At 39.5% G+C, this 21454-nt stretch overlaps 1 protein-coding gene and 1 pseudogene across 5 annotated transcripts in view; one reads left to right on the forward strand and one right to left on the reverse strand.

The window, feature by feature from the left end:
- Positions 1-21454, forward strand: part of MIB1 (MIB E3 ubiquitin protein ligase 1) — a 208246-nt gene that overhangs the window by 27759 nt on the left and 159033 nt on the right. For all 4 annotated transcript variants that reach the window (XM_080920200.1, XM_080920199.1, XM_080920197.1 and 1 more), the window contains exons 4-9: positions 917-1021; positions 2870-2936; positions 5081-5285; positions 8874-9057; positions 13679-13823; positions 17710-17843. In XM_080920200.1, coding sequence (XP_080776326.1) covers positions 917-1021; positions 2870-2936; positions 5081-5285; positions 8874-9057; positions 13679-13823; positions 17710-17843 — 840 coding nt within the window. The remainder of the gene's footprint in view (positions 1-916; positions 1022-2869; positions 2937-5080; positions 5286-8873; positions 9058-13678; positions 13824-17709; positions 17844-21454) is intronic.
- Positions 19773-20352, reverse strand: LOC308423799 (NADH dehydrogenase [ubiquinone] 1 alpha subcomplex assembly factor 4-like; annotated as a pseudogene). Its single transcript has one exon. The product of its transcript is annotated as an NADH dehydrogenase [ubiquinone] 1 alpha subcomplex assembly factor 4-like (transcript).

Here is a 21454-nt window from a genome sequence, read left to right on the forward strand (position 1 = left end):
TCTACAAAAACACTGCCAAATACCCCACAAAACTGTTAAGTTATTTAGTTCAGAGCAGAAAAGAAAGTTTAATATGTATTTTTTTAAAGTAATATTAGTCTGCTTTTATGTTTATTAAGTACCAATGATACAAGTTAGGACAGAATAGAATCCGGGCAGTACTGCTCACCTTTAATCCCAGCACTCTGAAGCAGGGGCAGGCCGATCTCTGAGTTCGAGGCCAGCTTGTTCTACAGAGTGAGCTCCAGGTCAGCCAGGGCCACACAGACCCTTCTTAAAAAGACAACAGCAGCAAAACCTTAGGATGGAGAGTCATTGAGTGTGTGAGCAGCTTCCTGCTGCTGTAGAGACGTATGTAGAGTGCTGACGTGGGTCCGTGCTCTCTAGCCCTGTGTGTGGATGCACGCGTTTGTGTGTGATGGTGAGTAAGGAGACGGAGTTTCACCAGCTGAGCAGCTCACTGCCTTCTAACTAGAAAACAGGCTTTTCATTGATAAGAATTTTAAATTATGGATTGGCCAAAGAGAATATGCTGCATTCTTAAAGGAATTTAAATTTTGCATTATTCGTTTTCTATTAAACCATTTCCTCTGCTGCTTAATTAAAATTTTATTACAGTGATTTTTAGATTATACTTCATAACTCTTAGGTAAGGTCAGGCATGATGGCATAAACGTATAATGCAGACACAAACTTTAAGGAAAAGTTAAAATTCTGGAAAAATTGGACTTTATTGATAATTCAACAATACTAAAAGTGACTTAACAGCTAGGCAAATAAATACTTTTCTTGATTTTGTTATATAGGTTGATAGATGAAAAGATTTTAAAATTTTCAGTAAAATCACAGCATCTAACCTCTTTCCATTTTTTTAAAAAAGGTGTTTTTTTTTTTTCTCTCCCTAAATTTTTGTTAGGTAACGGAAATCCAGGACTGGAGTGCGTCCAGTCCACACAGCGCAGCGTATGTGCTCTGGGATAACGGTGCTAAGAACCTTTACAGGGTTGGCTTTGAGGGCATGGTGAGTAGTGAAGGAGTGCCTGTGAGTGCCGCCCATGTGTGCACTGCTGTCTGTCCTCTGAGTGCCCGCCCATATGTGCACTGCTGTCTGTCCTCTGAGTACTCGCCCATGTATGCACTGTTGTCTGTCCTCTGAGTGCCCACCTATGTGTGCACTGCTGTCTGTCCTCTGAGTGCCCGCCCATGTGTGCACTGCTGTCTGTCCTCTGAAGACACGTCTGAGCCAGGGGTGTGCATGACAGCAGCGCTGTATGTCTACACTGCTTAATTGTAAACATGCTTTTGTTATAGTCAGTGTTTGGGCATGTTACTAAATGTTATTTTACATATCCCTTTGTAATGTAAGTGTAGTGGTTTTATCTCTTAAACTCTACAAAAAAAAAAGATTTATCTATTGGGGACTCTGTGGAGTAGACCTGGAGGCTAGTATTAAAATGAGGTTGTTTATATATTCTATGCTATAGTAGCTAATAAAAAGTTTATTTAACTTTTAAGGAAGTTATTTTTTTTTAAAGTATAGAGTTGGTGATTAAATGTGATTATCTTGTGGCACATGCAATTCCAGCACTCCAGAGTTGGGTAGCAGGAAGATCTCAAGTTGAAGGTCAGCTTTGGCACATAATGAGACTGTCTGGGGAAAAAAAAAAAAAAAAAGATAAGGCAGAGACTTTATCTCTGAAGTGCTGGAATTAAAGTTTGCACCACCATCCCCAACTACCAAATGCTTTATTAATGTTAAATTTCATCACTGGATACGGGGCAGTTAATCTCCTTCCCTATTGCATATTCACGCCTCTCATGCCTCTCCATGCATTCAAATTGAGGGGCTTTTGTAGGACTCCAACTGGCTAATACTTTGTTTAATGTGAAGTTATTTATGCTGCGTGGGTTCAGGCATCAAATGAAGAACATATACATGTTGATGGCTTATGTGGTTAATACCGTTATTTAATGAGATGTCTTCTGAGGATTGCCTTTCCTCTCCATTGCTGCGAGCAGGGTAGCAGCCAGTATGCTTGTATATATTTTAAAACTATTAGATTAAAATGATTAGAGCTTTGTCTGGGTCTAGGACTGAGCAGCATTTCATGGTTAGTAGCAGGATAGGATGTTTCAGAGTTGAGTTCTACATGTATGTGCCAGATGTTTGTGCCAGCTACTCTACTAGACTCTTGTTAACTGCATCTTTTGTATGTTTTCTTGAATTCACTTAAAAACTTTCATAAGTAACACCAAAGATTGCCTTAATGTCCACATTTCTTATAACATGTAATCATGGGTGTCTTTCTCATTCAGGTACTTAAGTAGCAATATGTTTCTTTATAGAAATAAATGGGAAGGCACTTAATTAATCAGATAAATAGATAAATAAACTTATCTGTGAAGGACCAAAGGCTGGGTTTGGTTATATTCTCTGCTTCTGCAGACTGCTTGGCTTTAAATAGTTTCCCTTCTTACTTGTATTTGCCTTATATCTGTAATAACCATGTGAAAGGATCAAATGGAGTGAGAGTTTTGGTTTGTTTTGGTTAAATTTTCAGGGTGTTGAACACATTGGGTATTTCTGAAATATTGGGTATTTCTGAAAGTTTATTGTGTGCCATGTGCTTTTCAAAGTACTGTAAGACTGATGGGCCAGTGCTGATTGTGGGCTTTAAAATTAGATAGCTAAGGTGCGTAAAGTCCTTCTGCAGGTGAGCTTCTGCTCTAATAGATGTTCTGGAAGTAGAGTTGCCTTTTGCTCTACCAGCACTGCCTCTGCACAGGTGGGAAGTGGAGCTTGTCTGCTCTGCATTGTGCTGTATTTCAAGTTTTAATGGGTGACTTTTCTGGTTTCTTTTCTTCTTAGTCTGATCTGAAATGTGTCCAGGATGCCAAAGGAGGTTCTTTCTACAGAGATCATTGCCCTGTGCTAGGTGAGTCAGCAGATAAAGAAAATGTCTACATAATGAGTCAGGTTCATAGAATTAGTGTAGTGTTTCAACTGGACAGGAAAAATTGATTAACATTAAATTTATATAGAGATCCTTAGTTTCATTTTAGTTTTAAAACAATTATTCCTTTTTGTGATTTATTTAGGGTCAAAATGAGTTGTTATGTCTTGGGAATTGATGTACTGTTTGTCATGTCATGTATGTAATTCACTTTTAACTGAACTTACACCATTGACATTTTTGGTGTTAGGTTATATCAGTGTTGTATCTCCCATACTTCTGAGGAAAGAATTTGACAATTTCATGATTATAAATACCTCATACTTACTATAAAACTAATTTCTTAGTAAAGAACAGCTTTAAGATCAAGGTAATATAGTGAATATAATTCCAAGGAACATAAATATTTTAAAGAGCAAACAAGCCAAATCTGCTTTCATTTACAAACTGGTTATTACCCTGTTGTGATGGACCCTTGGTCTCTAAGCACTCCCCTCCCTGGGAGTGTGTGCTTTCATTTGACTTGCCTCTTTGTCAAAAAGTGCTGTTTTCTTTCTGCATACTTTCATTCCTTTTTAAAGGAGAGTGTAGGAAAATGCACATGCTTTTGTCTAGCTCTTATTTTTTTTGGGGGGGGCCTTTATCAGAAGTGTGGACTCAACATGAACATTTTGATACCTCAGTGGAGTGTTTTATGATTTTAAATCTTTGTCCCAGGATCTTTAATTGGCCTTAGACAAAAACGCAGACTTTGTTAAAAATACTAAGCACATTTGAGGATATCTAGTTTTCCACATTAGATTCTATATTTAGCTACTATGGTTACCATGACCCTGGTACAGCAAAACTGAGTGCTTTTATTCTTTAGAATGCTGTATTTTATTTAATGTATATGAGTACTCTGTAGCTGTCTTCAGGCACACCAGAAGAGGGCATCAGATCCCATTACAAATGGTTGTGAGCCACCATGTGGTTGCTGGGGATTGAACCCAGATTCTCTGGAAGAGCAGTCAGTGCTCTTAACTGCTGAGCCATCTCTCCAGCCCCTAGAACTGTGAATTCTGATGTAGGATTCGTAGTCTTTCATAGATTTTGCTTCTACTTAATTTTTATGAGTGTCTTTGTTATTAGAAATTTCTTGTGGTTTTGCAATCAATGCCAGTTCCTTCCATCTGCCTGACAAGAGGTGTATTGCTCTTGCCATGCACCTTGGCAGCTTATGAGTTATGTTGATTTACTTTCCTGAGAGAACTCTATTCTAAAGTCTTATACTCACATAGTTACATTTAGTTCTGGGGTCTTGTAGCACAGCATAGTGATTTTAGTTAATAGTAATGTCTGTTTTGCATCTCAAAATAGCTAAAAGAATTAGCAGTGCTTTTATCATACTGCATACATATTTGAGGTAATGGGTATGCTTACTGTTCTTATTTGCTCATTACACATTGTGTGCACCTATTAATAAATCAGTGTATCCATGAATGTGTACGACTGTCACATGTCATGTAAAAGGGAATATTATAAATAGCTGTAGGTCAATAAATAGGGTAAACTAAATGTAAAGAACAGACTCTTACACAAAAAACAGTACAAATAATTAGAGAAGATAAAAAGAAATGGAAAATTAACATAGACCTCTGCCTTAGCTAGGCTTTCTGTTGCTGTGATGAAACACCATGACCATAAAAGCAAGTTGGGGAGAAAAGAGTTTATTCAGCTTACATTTCCAGATCATAGTCTGCCATTGAAGGAAGTTAGGACAAGAACTCAAATAGGACAGGAACCTGGAGGCAGGAGATGATAAATAGGCCATGGAAAGGTGCTACTTACTGGCTCACTTCCCCTGGCTTTGCTCAGCTTGCTTTCTTACAGAACCCAGGACCACCAGCCTAGGGATGACTCCACCCACAATGGGCTACCACCTCCTTATTGATTGACAAAGTGACAGCTGGATTTCATGGAGGCATTTTCTCAACTGAGGGTCCTTCTTCGATGACTCTAGTTTGTGTCAAGTTGACACACACACAAAGCCATCTAGTACATCCTCTAACCAGCTCACACAAGCGTGGATGCAGCTGCATACTGCAGCGACTGCCTTTTTTCATTCATTATGTTTGAAATTGCAGGTGAGCAGAATGGCAACAGGAACCCTGGTGGATTGCAGATTGGTGACCTGGTAAATATAGACCTTGACCTAGAAATTGTCCAGTCTTTGCAGCACGGGCATGGAGGATGGACCGATGGCATGTTTGAGACTTTAACTACAACTGGAACTGTCTGTGGCATTGATGAAGATCATGACATTGTAGTTCAGTATCCAAGTGGCAATAGGTTGGTACTGTTTCCTGGGGTTTGATAACAGAGTTAACATACAGAGATAAGGGCCTTAAAGAAAAGCAAGCAATATGCTGAATCTCAGTTCATTGAAGTTAGTTCTTAGGTAGTTGATAACAAATTCAGAGCATGTAAGGCAGTGAGAGGTGTGTGTGTGTGCGTGTGTTCATATATGATAAAAATTGTTTACATTTAAAATGCTGTGGTATGTTAGCTCACACTTGTGAAGGATTATTGCAACTTCAAAGACTGTGGTGGTTTGAATGAGAAATGTCCTCCATAGGCTCAGAACTGAACATTGATCCCTATTTGGTGATGATGTTACAAGGTGGAGCCTTGCTGGCAGAAGCACTCCAGTGGCTGCAGGCTTTGAGAGTTCATAGGCTCCCCTACTTCCAGTTTGCTCTGCTTCCTTTGTGTGCTCGACGTTGAGATCTGAGCTTTCTGTTGCAGCTGCCTCCTGCCATGCTTCCTCCACTATTATGGATTGCTTTTGCAACTGGAACCCAAAAATATACTCGTTCTATAAATTGTTTTTGAATCCTTTATTTTATCACATGAACAGAACCTGAATGAAAGTAATTCTATATGCTATTAACATTAGGTAAAATTAGCTAAGTATTCTCTGCTCATGGTAGACTGTGGATCCATTGTGAGTCAAGAGCAGTAACACTGGAATTCCTCTGGCTCAGCAGCACAGCTTTCCGTGCTTCAGACATGTGCATGTCTCCTGGGCTTGACAGCAGTGTGCATTGGGAACTGTGCATGGAGTGTGTGCATTTACCCATTCTGTACATTTTTATACTGCTCCCTCATGTGGCGAGTAGCTTTTCTTTTCTTTTTGTCCTTTTTCAGTAGATTTTACTCCTTTATATCCTGTAAATATTAAGTTTATGAGCTTTGACAGCGTTTTTTTCTCGACACTCCATGGTTTGAAGTTTCCTATTATTTGTTAAAATCCATTATTGACTCTATATCTTGATTTTGAGTTTTTGGAGGCCAAGTATATTTGGACCTTGTTAAAAGCTGTAATTAAAGGCAGTAGCCAATGTGAGTGTCAGACTTTTTTTTTTTTTTTTTTTTGGGAGAGAGATTTTATTTACGATAAGGAAAACTGCCTCAAGTTGTTTGCTGAAGTATGTGATAATATCCAAGTATTTTGTGTGTATGTGTATGTGTATGTGCGCGTGTGTATGTTTGTTAGTTGTGCTTTGGGGGCATGATCTGGACATGTAGCTTAGGCTTACCTGGAAATCACTCTGCAGTCTTGGCTGCTCACAAACTCATTTTCTCTTGCCTTGCATCCCTTACTCCACTCTGGAGTTACAGCGTTTTCTTTCCACCACCACTAGTAGTGTGTCCAGATCTTCAGGGTGCACACAGTTGTATCAGTGGATACAGACACATTTTAGAACACATCAGTTAGGTCAGAAAAAGACATGAAAGGACAGACGTAAGGGAGTGGGAGGCACTCTATGTTGAGGGAGAGGATTAGGTCCATGTTTAGATGCTTTTGTAAGACTTCCTATTTTCACAGTATGATTTTTACAGTATAATGGGAGGTAAAGGAAGCTGGCTGATAAGAAATAAAATATAAATTTGTGCATTATTCTTTCAAAATGTGTGTGTGTGTGTGTGTGTGTGTGTGTGTGTGTAAAAATGTGTGTACTTACATTGAAGTCAGAGGACAGTTTGCAGGATTTAGTTTCTTCCTTCTATCATAGGCAGTCTCAGGATTTAAACTCGGGTTGACAAGCCTGGTGGCAAATGCCTTGAATTTCTGAGCCATCTTACTGAATGTGATTCTTAATTTTCAGAGAGACCCTTTTCCTCTGGGGTTGCTTTAGAAAAAACAGTTGACTTGCACGGTTGTAATGTTTTATTTATTATTTACATATATGTGTGCCTGCATGAATTTATGTATATATGCATATCCTGACTGAGGATGTTGGAAACCAAACCCAGGTCCTCCGCAAGAGTGTGCTTAACCCAGTGGTTCTCAACCTTTCTAAATCTGTGACCCTTTAATACAAGTTGTTCAAGTTGTGGTGAGCCCTCAAACATAAAGTTATTTCATGACTGTAATTTTGCTACTGCTACAACTCCTAATTTAGATGTCTGATATGCAGGAGGGCATCTGGCATGCAACCCTAAAGGGTAGTGACCCACAGGTTGAGAAACACTGGCTTAACCACTGAGCCATTTAACCAGCCCCAACTTGCATGGTTCTTTGGACAGGTATTTTTGTTTGTTTGGTTTTGTTTCTAATGTAGTCTGGTCTTTTAAGAGTCTCTTATTCCAGATAAGTACTTATATTCTGAACAATGCATAAGTTGCAAATAATTTGGGAATTTCTTTGACAAGGTATCTTTTTTTTGCACTGGAGTTTAGTGTGTAGCTAAGTGAAATGTGTTGTGTGTGTTTGGTACATTTATTTGAAGAGATACTGAGTATTCAGGAAAGTGACGGACAGGAAGATGATAGTGGCACAGAGGAATGCTTATGTAAAACAAAGAAGTCATCATTTAGGATTAAGGGCATAGCTCAATTGTAGAGCTGAATGAATCCTTGGGTTCAATCTTCAGAACTGCATAAATTTGATGTATGGCACATGTCTGTGGTCTGAGCATTTGAGGTACAGAGGCAGGAGGGCAGGAGAGTGAGGTTGTTCTCAGTATGTTTGAGGCTAGCCTAGGCTATATGTGATTCTGTCAAAACAAAAACAAAATAAATTTGATCTGTGTGTGTTTCTGGGAAATTGAACCCAGACAATGACTATCACTGAGTCACAGGCCAGAAAAAAAATTTTTTTTTTTTTTTTTGTGGCTACAAGGGTCACAATTATGAAAAACATTTATGCATTGCAAATTAAAACTAATCTTTTTTTTTTAAAGAATTATTTATTTATTTTATGTATATGAGTACACTGTCACTGTCTGCAGACACACCAGAAAAGGACATCAGATCTCATTACACATGGTTGTGAGCCACCGTGTGGTTGTTGAGAATTGAACTCAGGACCTCTGGAAGAGCAGTCAGTGTTAACTGCTGAGCCACCTCTCCAGCCCCTAGATAGTCTTTTATCTGTGAGATTGGTGATGGTGTAAGGCAATGACTTCAACCTTCCTAATGCCAGGATCCTTTTAATACAGTTCCTCAGGTTGTGGTGACCCCCAACCATAAGATTATTTTGTTACTATTTCATAACTGATTTTGCTACTGTTATGAATCATAATAGAGATATCAGATATATACAGGATATCTGATAATGCAACCGTCAAAGGGGTCCTGGCCAACAGGTTGAGAACCCCTGATATTTGGGATGGATATACTTGGTAGGGAGTTTGGCTAGGACAGACTGGCAAATATGTACATGTGATCAAGAAGCTTTCTTAAACTGCTCTGAAGGAACCAACTCTGTGCACAGTGAGCTACATACAGTGCTGTTCCGGTAAACATCGAAAGTCAGATTCAAAGAAACCATTCAGAATGTAGTTGGAGAAGGTTGCTTTATTATTTTGAAGTAGTGCAGTTTTTCTCCCTGCAGTGATTAAAGATATATTGAGCCTGGTTCTGCTTTTGTAGATGGACCTTCAATCCTGCTGTTCTCACTAAGGCCAACATTGTCCGAAGTGGGGATGCTGCACAGGGTGCAGAAGGAGGAACTTCACAATTTCAAGTGGGTGATCTTGTGCAAGTTTGTTATGATCTGGAAAGAATTAAACTTCTCCAAAGAGGACATGGTGAATGGGCTGAAGCAATGCTTCCAGTAAGTATTTGTAAATAGTGTGGGGAAAATATGCTGTGCTTATAAAATTAATTAATTAGCTAATTAATTAAAGCAAATTAATTTAGGAACAATTGGAATTGAAAGTTACATAAAAAAAGAAAAATCACTCAGAATTGCAAAGGCTGTGCACAGAAAACTAACAAAACCTAAAGTCAAGCAATTCAAAATAAGTTAAAATAAACTAAGGATATGCCTAGATACAGAAGAATGAAATAATAGGAACAAGCTGTTAGAACATAAGAAATAATTCAAAAGATGGAAAAGGTCATTTTAAAAATGATGTGTGGCTGAGGAGATGGCTCAGTTGTAAAGTATCGATCAAGCAAGCATGAAGGACTGATTGCCTTCATCCAGAACCAGGTCATGCATCTGTGACTCCAGCATTGGGATGCAGAGAGGGAGTGGCACGTCAGTGAAGCTTGCTGACCTGCCAGGCCACCAAGTGAGTGGGTAAGTGCCAGGGTCCACAAGTTGGTGGTGGGAGAGAGAGAGAGGGAGAGAGGGAAGGAGGGTGGGGGAGAAGGAACTTGACTCTGATGATCTGAGATAAGGTAGAGGCTAGGGAGAAGTGGCTCTGCACATAAGGGCTGATGGTCTGAACTCCATCTTCAGGACCCACATGGTAGGAGTAGGAGGAGGGAATTGCCTCTGCAAGTTGTCCTCTGACCTCCACTCATACCATGTCACGGGTGCACACATACATACCATGTCACGGGTGCACACATACATACCATGTCACGGGTGCACACATACATACCATGTCACGGGTGCACACATACATACCATGTCACGGGTGCACACATACATACCATGTCACGGGTGCACACATACATACCATGTCACAGGTGCACACATACATACCATGTCACGGGTGCACACATACATACCATGTCACGGGTGCACACATACATATCAATCATGTCATGGGTGCACACATACTCGCACTTTCATTCAGATGTGGAAGACATCTGGTTTTTGGCATTCGTGTGAGTATGTATGCACGTGCTCCCACACAAACAAGCAAACACACCTCTTCATGAACTTATGTACCACGCACAGATACACATACATACTACATATGTATGCACAAATAAAGTCTTAAAAAGTGATGATTAAGCCGGGCGGTGGTGGAACATGCTTTTAATCCCAGTATTTGGGAAGCAGAGGCAGGCGGATCTTTGAGTTCATGGCTAGCCTAGACTACAGAGTGAGTTCCAGGACAGCCAGTGCTATACAGAGGGGAGAAAAAGAGATGGTTAAGTAGGAAGATAAACACAGCAATAGAAGCCTCAAAAGCATGAAAAATTTAAATATGAAAAAGATAAAGCATATTCTGCAGAAAATGACATGTACAGAATATCTGATTATATCCATATATAAGCCCTGTAAAAGCAAAGGTTTGAGACAGATAAAATTCTTTTTTGTTCTAAATAACATCTTATGAATGCCAGCCAACTGTCTACCAGTAAGCTAACATTTGTAATTCCAGCTGAATGTTTTTAAAATTGAAATCAGATTTGAGGCTGAACTTGAACGGGAGGGCACATGAACCTACTGGGATAGAGTGACTGAGTCTTTGAGGAGAGGAAAATTTTTTCTGACTGCTAAGAAAAAAAAAGGTCATTATTGGTTATAACAGGAAGAAGAACATTTTGTACTGAAACATATCTCAGGGTTTCATGTAGAAAAGAGTGATAATATAATTAAGGAAAGAAAATGTATATTTTGCCAAACTAAGTCTAGGGATTGTAAATCGCTTTGAGTATGTAAGAGTTTAAAAGTCCTGTTCCCATAGTCTTGTTCTGGACAGTGTACTAAAGAGTGAGACTGGAAAAAAAAAAAAAAAAAAGAGTGAGACTGAGACTCTGGCAGCTAGTTTGAAAGAGCAGCACAGACAGTGGTTAGATCCTGCAGCACAACTACAGCCGTCAGAACGGAAGTGAGTTTGTTTGCTTTTTACCTGTGTTGCCTGTCACGAGATACTAGTATTTACAATTATTGAAAGCCTGGTGTGCAATGGCTGCACATAGCAGCCCCTGTGGTAGTGCACTCAGCCTGTTGCTTGTGGGAGTTGCCCTCAGGGAGTTTAGACAGTTTTGGTGGGCATGCCTATTTTTTTATTCCAATGCTCTTCTCCATGCAGGTAGTCTCTAGACAGGGATCCAGGGAGCATTGAAAAGTCCTAAGGCATTAGTGGCCAGAATTGTCCAGGTCATGTTTATCTACACTGAGAAGACTATGGCACATGATTAGTGACCTGTGGAGAACCAAGGTCAGGTTCCTGGCCACTGGAACATCTAGACTGTACACCACTGCCAGGCTAGAATCTGCTTTTTAAAAGTGTGTGAGTGTGTGTCTATGTGAAGATTGGTAGGGAGAGGAAGGGGGAGGGGTATATAAGAAGAACATACAAATGACTAACTTCATTATTGCTCATACTACAGAATAGACATATTCATGTATATGAGCTTTTTTTATTTTTTATTTTTTGAAGAAGTAAGGAGATTTGTGGTCACATTTGTATTTATATAAAAATACTAGTTAAATATAGCTGGTAAGGACAATATATACTTTATGTTAAAAAATGGTAACTGGAGATTTAGAGTTCTCATAGGTGGCTCACTATATACTCTGTAGCTCCAGGTCCACAAGATCTGTGATCCTCTTTTGGCCTCTGGGCACCTGCACGCTTGTGAACTCAAGAATGCACAAATATATTTAAAATATGAAACAAGCTTTAAAAAAATAAAAACATGAAAAAGTAAAACCTTAGAAGCCTGTAAGTAATGAGAAGGTAGTAGCAGTAACCAGCTTAGTGTAGGCTATGATTTCAAATAACTTGCCCCTACTAAAGAGGAAAGTTAGGTAAGAGTAGGTCTTGTACCAGACAGCAAAAATGTATCTGGGCTTTGTAGAGTTGTACTCAAAGGATGAACACTGAACTTGAAGAGTTGTCACTGGTGACACACAGAAGGCCAGACAAGCCTGTTCCGTTATGTCAGTCAGCAGAATTCAGATAGTGAGTCAGTAACCTCATTTCTTCATCCTGTTTATAATGAGAAAAAAAGGCTATAGACTTTGAAGTTTTTGAAGAGACCTACTTTGATTTTTAGGATTATTTTGTGTCTTTAAATGTACATGTATCATGTATGTGCTTAATACTCAAATGTTGGAAGAGGGCATCAGATCCCTGAACTGGAGTTATGGCTGGCTGTGAGCCACCATGTGGGCACTGGGATTGAACCTGGCTGCAAGAGCAAGTGCTCTTAACTGCTGAGCCATCTCTCTTGCTCTCAAGGTTTATTCTTTTACATTTGTCTGTCTGTGGATCTGTGCATGAGCGCATGTGGATGCATGTACCTCTGGAGTCTAGAAGGCATCAGACCTCCCAGAGCTACAGTTCCAGGTGATTGTGAGACAACCACAGTGGGCACTTTGAACCGAACTTAGCTATTCTGCAAGAGCAGAATGTGCTTGTAACTGCTAGCTCGTGAACTTTGGATCTTCATTTTAAACAACTGAAAAGTTGTTTGTATGACAGCTGGAAATTTGAATACTGCTATTTTTTGCTTTAGATACAGAATTGTTGATGGTGTTTAGTGGGTAGATAGTAGTATAGATTTGCTAATAATGTATGTTTTGTACATATAGGCTGATGTATTCTTGTAATGGACAGTGGATGAGGGAATATATGAAGATGGGCCATGAGCTGACAATTAGTTTTAGCTATTGGACAGTACATGAAAATTCAGTGTACTCTTAGCTACTTTTATTTGTAGCTTCCCATAAGAAAACATTAAAGGGAAGATGAAACAGAAATAAAAACATCTTATGAAGTATTTATTAAGTATGTATATGTGTATGTACATATCTTACCCATATCTATATAAAAGAGAGAGAGAAGGAATGGACAAAAGGTAAGACAGCCATCTAGAAAAGGGAGTCGTTTTAAGAAGCTGGAAGAGTCAAACCGGCCCACTGTGGAAGGAAGCAGTCAACTATTCTGTTCTCACCAATTTTCAGGTGTTTAAAATGAGTTTACAATGGGGCTAATAAAAATGCTTGTTTCTGGATTAAGTGTACCCATGAATGTAAGGGTCTTAGAATAGTGTTTGTCATTTGGTGAGAACTCATGTTGCTGTTGATATTTCTATACTGCTCACCTTCCTACTAGATTTAATATATACGTTACTTCTTTAAAAGCAGTTGCTTTAAGTTTTTATTTTAGAGTAATTAATATTTTATGTTTATCAGTGCTGCCTGCATGCAAGTATGTGCACCATATATATGCTGGTGCTTGGAGAGGTCAGATGAGGGTGTTTGATCCCTTGGAACTAGATTTAGTGTTGGTTGTGAGCCACCATGTGGGTGCTGGGAACAGAACCCAGATCCCCTGCAAGAGCAGGTGCTCTTAATGGTTAATGTATCTCTCCAGCCCCATTATTCAGATATTTTAAAAAATATATAATTAAGTTTGTGACTGATAATGTATTTGAGTATTATTATCTCAACATTTCTAAAATGAATTAATTAAAATCAACACTTTAAAACACAGAAGGTAGTGATTGCATTTAATAATATTTTTTTTTTATTTTTTAAGACTTTAGGTAAAGTTGGCAGAGTACAACAGATTTATTCGGACAGTGATTTAAAGGTGGAAGTCTGTGGAACGTCTTGGACGTATAACCCTGCCGCAGTTTCCAAAGTGGCACCTGCAGGATCAGCCATTAGCAATGCATCTGGTGGTATGTTTGTCCTGTTTCCTTAAAGATAATACCTGGGGGGGTGGGAGCTGGAGAGATGGCTCAGTGGTTAAGAGCACTGACTGCTCTTCCAAAGGTCCTGAGTTCAGTTCCCAGCAACTACATGGTGACTCACAACCTTCTGGTGTGTCTGAAGACAGAGAAAGTGTACTCATGTACATAAATAAATAAATCTTAAAAAAACAAAAGATAATACCTGGATATCAGGCTGAAGTGGTGGCACACACTTTTAATCCCAGAACTCAGGTAGATCTCTGAGTTCAAAGCTAGCTTGGTTTATAGAGCTAGTGCCAGGTCAGCCAGGAAAACCCTGATTTGAAAAACAAACAACAAAAGCAGTTCTCATGCACAGATGGTCATGTCTGTGCACTTAGTTCTCATGCACAGATGGTCATGTCTGTGCACTTAGTTCTCATGCACAGATGGTCATGTGCACTTAGTTCTCATGCACAGATGGTCATGTCTGTGCACTTAGTTCTCATGCACAGATGGTCATGTCTGTGCACTTAGTTCTCATGCACAGATGGTCATGTCTGTGCACTTAGTTCTCATGCACAGATGGTCATGTGCACTTAGCTTTTTTTCCAGATGACATAGGCTTACTTGGACATTGAATACTTTGTCAACTTTTAAAAATTTTGTTTGTATTTATTTTTTTTTCTAGACAGTTTCTCTGTATATTCCTGCCTGGCCTGGAACCCAGAGAGTCAACCTGTCTGCTTCCTGAGTGCTGGGAATAAAGGCTTGTGCTGGGAATAAAGGCCACTGTCCAGCTACTTTGCAAACTTTTACAAAGGGTTTTCCTTTTTTTTTTTTTTTTGCACCCCCTCTCCCTTCTCTGCTCCTCCCCTTACCATTCTTCTTTCAAACCCTCTTCTTAGTGTACTGAGTAACCGTTACTCTGGCTAAGGCGCTTCTGGAAAGGTTCCATGAATTTGTGCTTTTCCTTGGGCATATCAAGTTTCTCTGTACCTGAGAGACACAAAGTTCAGTTTTTTTTTTTTTTTTTCTTTTTCTTACAAAGGACAACATTTATTTGGGGCTGGCTTACAGGTTCAGAGGTTCAGTCCATTATCATCAAGGCTGGATCTTGGTAGCATTCAGACAGGCATGATGCAGGAGGAACTGAGAGTTCTACATCTTCATCTGAAGCCTCCTATGGGAATACTGACTTCCAGGCAGCTATAGTGAGGCTCTTAATTAAGCCCACACCCACAGTGAAACACCTTCTCCAACAAGGCTACACCTCCTAGTGTTGCCACTCCTTGGGCCAAGCATATACAAACCATCACATTCCACTCTCTGGGCCTCATAGGCTTGTTCAAACACATGAGTCTGTGGGGACCTTATTTAACCATAGAATAATAAAACGTACATTTAGTCTAACTTCAAAAGTCCCCAAAGTTTATAGCAATCTCAACAGTGTTAAAAGTCCAAAGTTCAAGGTCTCTTTTGAGATTCAGCCAATCACTTAACTCTAATCCCCAAAGCAAGACAGGAAACCAGCTGGGCAGACTCCAGGCTCTACATCTCCATGTCTGATGTCAAAGTGGTCTTCAGATCTCCAACTCCCTTTTTATCTTTGTTGACTGTAACAAATTTCTTTCTCCTGGGCTAGTTCCACTCCCTTTTAGCAGCTTTCCTTAGTACATAACCCACAGCTCTGGCATCTCAAATGTCTAGGGGTCTCCAAGCCAACTTCAATGTTACAGCTACTTGTGTCAATGTCTGGGATCCACACATGATCTTCTGGGCTCCTCCAAAGGGCCAGCGTCACTTTTCCAGCTCTCCTCTCTGTAGCACTCTCAGCTCAGGTTGATCGACTGCACCTTTGCTGTTGTTCTTGGTGATCATCCCATGGTACTGGCATCTCCAATACGCTGGGGTTTTCTGCTGCAACTAGGTTTTACCAATAGCCTCTCATAAGCTCTCTTCATGGTGCCAAAGCCTCAACTTCTTTGCATGACCCCTTCAGTCCTGGGCTGCGCCTTCACCAATGGCCTTCCGTGGCCTCTCACAGTGCCAAGTCTCAGCTGCTCTTCACGACTCCTTCATTCCTTCAAAACCAGGACCACCTGGGTGACTCTTACACATTACCAGGTACAGCTGCAGCATGAGGTACAACCTTGGCTACACAGCTTCCTTGTGCTCTCAGAAAACATTTCCCAGATTTCACCTCAGTGATGCTGGTCTCTTATTAATCATCACTAACATCTTTGTTAGCTATCTAGCACCAGCTGTCCCAGTAGTGTCCTTCTCTTCTTGACTATGAAGCCAGAGACACATGGCCAAAGCTGCCAAGTTCTGCTGCTTACAGGAGCTGGAATATGGCCCCTTCACTTTTTTTTTTTTTTTTGGGCCAAAAAAAAAATCCACTCTTTCTTAGCTTACTTTTTATTTCCGACATTATTGCTAGAAGATGTTTTTCCTCCTGTATATTTTTATATCATCCACAGTGACATCAGAAGCCATAGTGTCTTAGTTAGGGTAAAGGACAACACTTAATTTGGGCTGGTTTACAGGTTCAGAGGTTCAATCCATTATCATCATGGTAGGAAGAATGGCAACTTCCAGGCAGACATGGTGTTGGAGAAAGAGCTGAGAGTTCTGCATCTTGATCCAAAGGTAGCTAGAAGAAGCTCTTTTCCATATTGGGTGGAGCTTGAATATAGGGCCTCAAAACCTACCCTTATAGTGACAGACCTCCTCTAAATAGGCCACACCTATTCTAACAAGACTATACCACTTTCTGGGCCAGGCATATTCAAATTAACATATATGCTAAAATGTGAATTTACTGAGTGCTTGGCTAAACTTGTTTCTAAAGTCCTTTCTTCATATGCCCCAGCTTTGTGCGCACAGTCTGATTTATTCTGCATCATTTTCTAAGTTACTGTATGCATTCTTGCCATGTAGTAGGAGAGGACCGTAGTAGGAAATAGGATATACCAATAAACAAACAAATAAACCAATACAAACCATTAGGTTAATAGATACCATGGTTATATTTGATGAGTAGAGGCAAGAGGAGTCTGAATTTGAGGCTAGCTTGGGCATCTTGAGACCCTGTATCTAAAAAGAAACAATTACGTAAGACTTTATGGTATCTACTTTTCTCTCTTGAGTTCCTGTTGCAGATCACTAGTACACTGATGACTTAATTCAAGCTGTGTTGATTTCTGTTTTGAGCGAGATGTATCATGTTAGCTTGGCTACATACAAACTAAAAAGTGAAGAGCAGTTAATACCCACTCTCAAATTATTGGGCTTGGCATTTCTTTTGATGTTTCTTTTATTCCACTTTGTGATTACTTTGCTTTTGAGTACTGACTCAAAGAATTAGAAGACTGGAACTTGGTATCTTCTGTCATACTCTTTAGGAAAGCAGTCACGTGACACTTAACAGAGCATGCTCTTACCATTGATATGTTCATTTTCAGCTGAAAATCAATTTCCTCTTAAAGATGTTTTCCTGTTACTCTGGAGGGTACATTATTTCTGAGTTAGGATGGCTGCTTTGTTGAGTGTAATGTTCTCTTGTCTGTAGTGTCGAACTAAGATCTAAAAGGCATTCATATCACTGTGGGGTCACAGTGCTAGTAGTGTGTTTATAGTGTCTTTAGTATGACTAAATCTGAAATTTAGTCTGTAACACTTTACTTTTTCTGCATTTACAACTTGAAATACTCAATTTGAAGACTCTTAAAATATTTATGGGGCTGACTTTAATGGAGCTTGGTATTACTTGCATGGGTAACTGTGTGTACACAGTAGAAATATCAGTAATTTAGAAATACTAAAACAGAAAGTGTGTATGAACATGGAGAACATCTGTTCCTATATAAGCAGCTTGTTTTGTGCCTTGCAGAAAGACTCTCCCAGCTTCTGAAGAAATTATTTGAAACCCAGGAATCTGGTGACCTCAATGAAGAGTTGGTTAAGGCTGCTGCCAATGGGGATGTGGCTAAAGTGGAAGATTTGCTGAAAAGACCAGATGTGGACGTGAGCATTTCAAAACAACTTTGAGGCCTATGCAAAATAGTAGTTTAATGATTTAATAAAGACTGAGATCTTCAAGCCATTTAGAATTGGCTCCTGCGGTTGGTAGAAAACACGAATATATTTTCGTCCTTCATGTAACTAGTGTTTTTAGTACTGGATATGGATCTACCATCTTTTTCTCCAGTATGTATGTTCCTCTTCCACTGTCAAAAATCAGCTGTGTATTGATAGCGGCTGTTCTTTGTATCTGTTTTTGTGTAAATGTCTGGCTGATTTAGTTACAGCTTTGAGTATATCTTGAAATCAGAGTACTGTAATAGTCTTTGTTCTGTTTTTCCTGCTTGCTCTCTCTCTCTCTCTGTGTGTTTTCGTAGAGCTTTTAGTTTTTTGTTTTTTGGTTTTCTTTTTCATAAAGTCGTTTTTAATAGCTGAGTAGTGTTCCATTGTGTAAATGTACCACATTTTCTCTATTTATCCCTCTGTTGAAGGACATCTGGGTTTGTTCCAGCTTCTGGCTGTTATAAATAAGGCAGCTATGAACATGGTGGAACATGTATCCTTGTTAAATGTTGAAGCATCTTTTGGGTATATATGCAGGAGTGGAATAGCTTGGTCCAGTTTTCTGAGGAACCACCAGACTGATTTTCTAGAGTGGTTCTACCAGCTTACCACCCCACCAACATGGAGGAGTGTTCCTCTTTCTCCACATCCTTGCCAGTATCTGCTGTCACCCGAGTTTTTGATCTTAGTCATTCTGACTGGTGTGCGGTGGAATCTTAGGGTTGTTTTGATTTGCATTTCCCTGATGACTAGGGTTGTTGAACATTTCTTTAGGTGCTTCTCAACCATTTGTTATTCTTCAGTTGAGAATTCTTTGTTTAGCTATGTCCCCCATTTTTTAATAGGGTTTTTAGTTCTCTGGAGTCTAACCTCTTGAGTTCTTCATATATATAATATTAACCCTCTATTGGATCTTTTCCCAATCTGTTGTTTCCTTTTTTAAAATTTTTTTTCTTTTACCATAAAAATAATTTAATTATAGACTTTTCTTCCCTGGCTGTTGTTAATAGAAATGTATTCTTTTTTTTTTTTTATACAACTTTATTTAAAAAAAGAGAGATACATGTATAGATTTTTAAAGGCATTTTGGCATAACACTATATGAATATATTTTTGTCAGTACTTAATTCTTTTAGAGGTTTGATAGTATGCATTGAAATCTTACTAGTTATCATAAACATAAAGTACATAACAGAACGTAACATGGAAACAGTTAGAGTTTTCTTGGTGTGTATAGATTAAACATAATGATATTTTGAATACTAAAAATTGCCACAAGGCTATATTCTTAGCTCTTGGAGTATTAATGATTTAAGGTCCAGGAGTACCACACTCTGAGAGGGTGCTATACACTTATTTTTTTTCCTAAGAAGGACTGAGGCTTTCAGTTATTGGCCTTTGTTTTTCTTGAGTTTTATATGGTCTGTGAGTTGTTTCTGGAATATTCAAAGCTTTCTGGGGTTAGTATCCAATTATCAGTGACTGCATATTATGTCTGTTCCTTTGTGACTAGGTTACCTCACTCAGGATGATATTCTCTAGATGCATTCATTTTCCTAGGAATTTCATAAAGTCATTGTTTCTGATAGCTGAGTAGTACTCCATTGTGTATGTTGTTTCCTTTAATGGCATTTTTATTTACTTGTAGAAGATTTGTACATGTGTGCCATATGTTTTGATAACTACCTTTCCTCTGCTCTTCCTCCTGCCCTCAGTCTTTTCTGTCTCATCCTTTGCCTCCTTTAAGAAAAGTTGCTAATATTGTTGAGGTCAAGCAGTGCTGCCCACATATATGCATGGCGTCGGTGAGGGGCTCTCTGCTCTGCCATAGGCAGTCTGTCTCCTGGTGTCCATGTTTCTAAAGGACCGTGATCTCTCCCTTAGCAGCTATCAGTTCTCTAGGAGTGGAGTCTTAGGGGCTCCTCCCCACCCATGTTGATTGTATTGCTTTCCTGTCTTCAGGAGGAAAGATTTTGACTTCAAAAGCACCGAAATATTTGAGAAAGGAATTTACATCTTTCAGTTCTATGTGGTATTCTTGGGTGATTTTCTCAGCAGCCCATATTTCTGGAGAGAGTTTATGGTTATTGAGAAGGGTTGGTGCTTCTACAACAGTAAACTTGCCTTTGTGAATGACCATGAGATTCTTGTCAAAGTGATCTCCTCTCCGCAGTCTGAATTCCTTTGGATTTTGCTGTGGTTCAATATCTTTGACCAGAAAGGAAGGCATCGATTTTTGGAATCAATATATACATCTCTTAGTAATACAGCAGCTTATTATCTTTCCTAGAAACTTCTTTGATTTCTGTATCCTGACTCAGGTGCTCCTGCAGGAGGCTGCGGGTGGAAGGGTGCTTGGGAGCCAGGGAGGGCTTCCTCTTGCTCATCTCCCACTCCTCTCGATTCTTCACATTGAAGTTCTGAAGGCACAGGTCACTCGAGCCCCCATTTCTACATCATGATGCCCTTAGTTCACTTTGCATGTGGGGAGACACCGGTGTGGGTGACCTTTGTGTTCATGGAGCATGCGTACACCAGCCTCTTTAAAAAAAAAAAAAAACAGTACTAGGCATGAATCCTTCCTGAATATCAGCCTCATGTCTAATCAGAAAGCACTTGGTTACTGACGTTACTCCGTGCCACTATTACACCAGGCGTTAGTGTTTTAGCACTGTTGTGCCTATGCTGGGACGGCAGAAGACAGGTTTGAAAACTATATAATGTTTGTGGAAATCAACAATTTACACATACATACTGGATCAAGGAAAAATAAAGCAAATTTAAAAGCTCTTGAAACAAGAAATGTAAACATAGCATAAACAAAAATCTATGGGCTAGGCACTACTACAGCAAAACTTATAATAATGAAAGCAAAAGTGCAGGTATATCTTCCCAGGTAGGTCAGTGTCATAGTGTGCACGCAGGTCCAGTGCTGGCTAACACCATTGCTAACTGTTCTCCCCAGCAGCCTACGTGGCAGCGTCTGGCCCAGTGTAAATAGACAGTATGGAATGTCTTATAGTCAGTTTGAGGTTGATTTTTCTATGTCCTTTAGCCAGAGTGAGTGGTATCTTAGGGTGGGTATGTCTTGTCTGTTTAGCTCTGGCTTGTTAGCTCTGAACTCTAGTCCCAGGAAGTCTCAGATTTGTACTTCTTCTCTCTCCTTCCTGAGCACTGGGATCACAAATGTGAGCCACAGTGTTTGGCTTTTGCTGCTGTTTTGTTTTGATGGGTTTGGAGATTGAAACCACAGCCTTACATGTGCTGGGTGAGTGCTCTGCCTGCCACTGAGTTTACATCCTCGAATTGCCTTTCTGTGTATTCTGTAGGCACTAACTTTGCTGTAGCAGTGCATTTGTCCTAGTCTGTAGATTTTTTGTTATGGTGTATTTACATTTTTGTTTCAAGAGCTTTTAAATTTGCTTTATTTTTTTCTTTATCCAACATGTGTGTGTAAATTGTTGATTTCCACAAATATCATATAGTTCCCAAGGCTATTTACTGTACTGTGGCTAGAAAAAAAAGCTCAAGGTTATTTATTCTAAAGATTT

The sequence above is a fragment of the Micromys minutus genome, assembly GCF_963924665.1.
Source record: "Micromys minutus genome assembly, chromosome: 8".
NCBI lineage: Eukaryota > Metazoa > Chordata > Mammalia > Rodentia > Muridae > Micromys > Micromys minutus.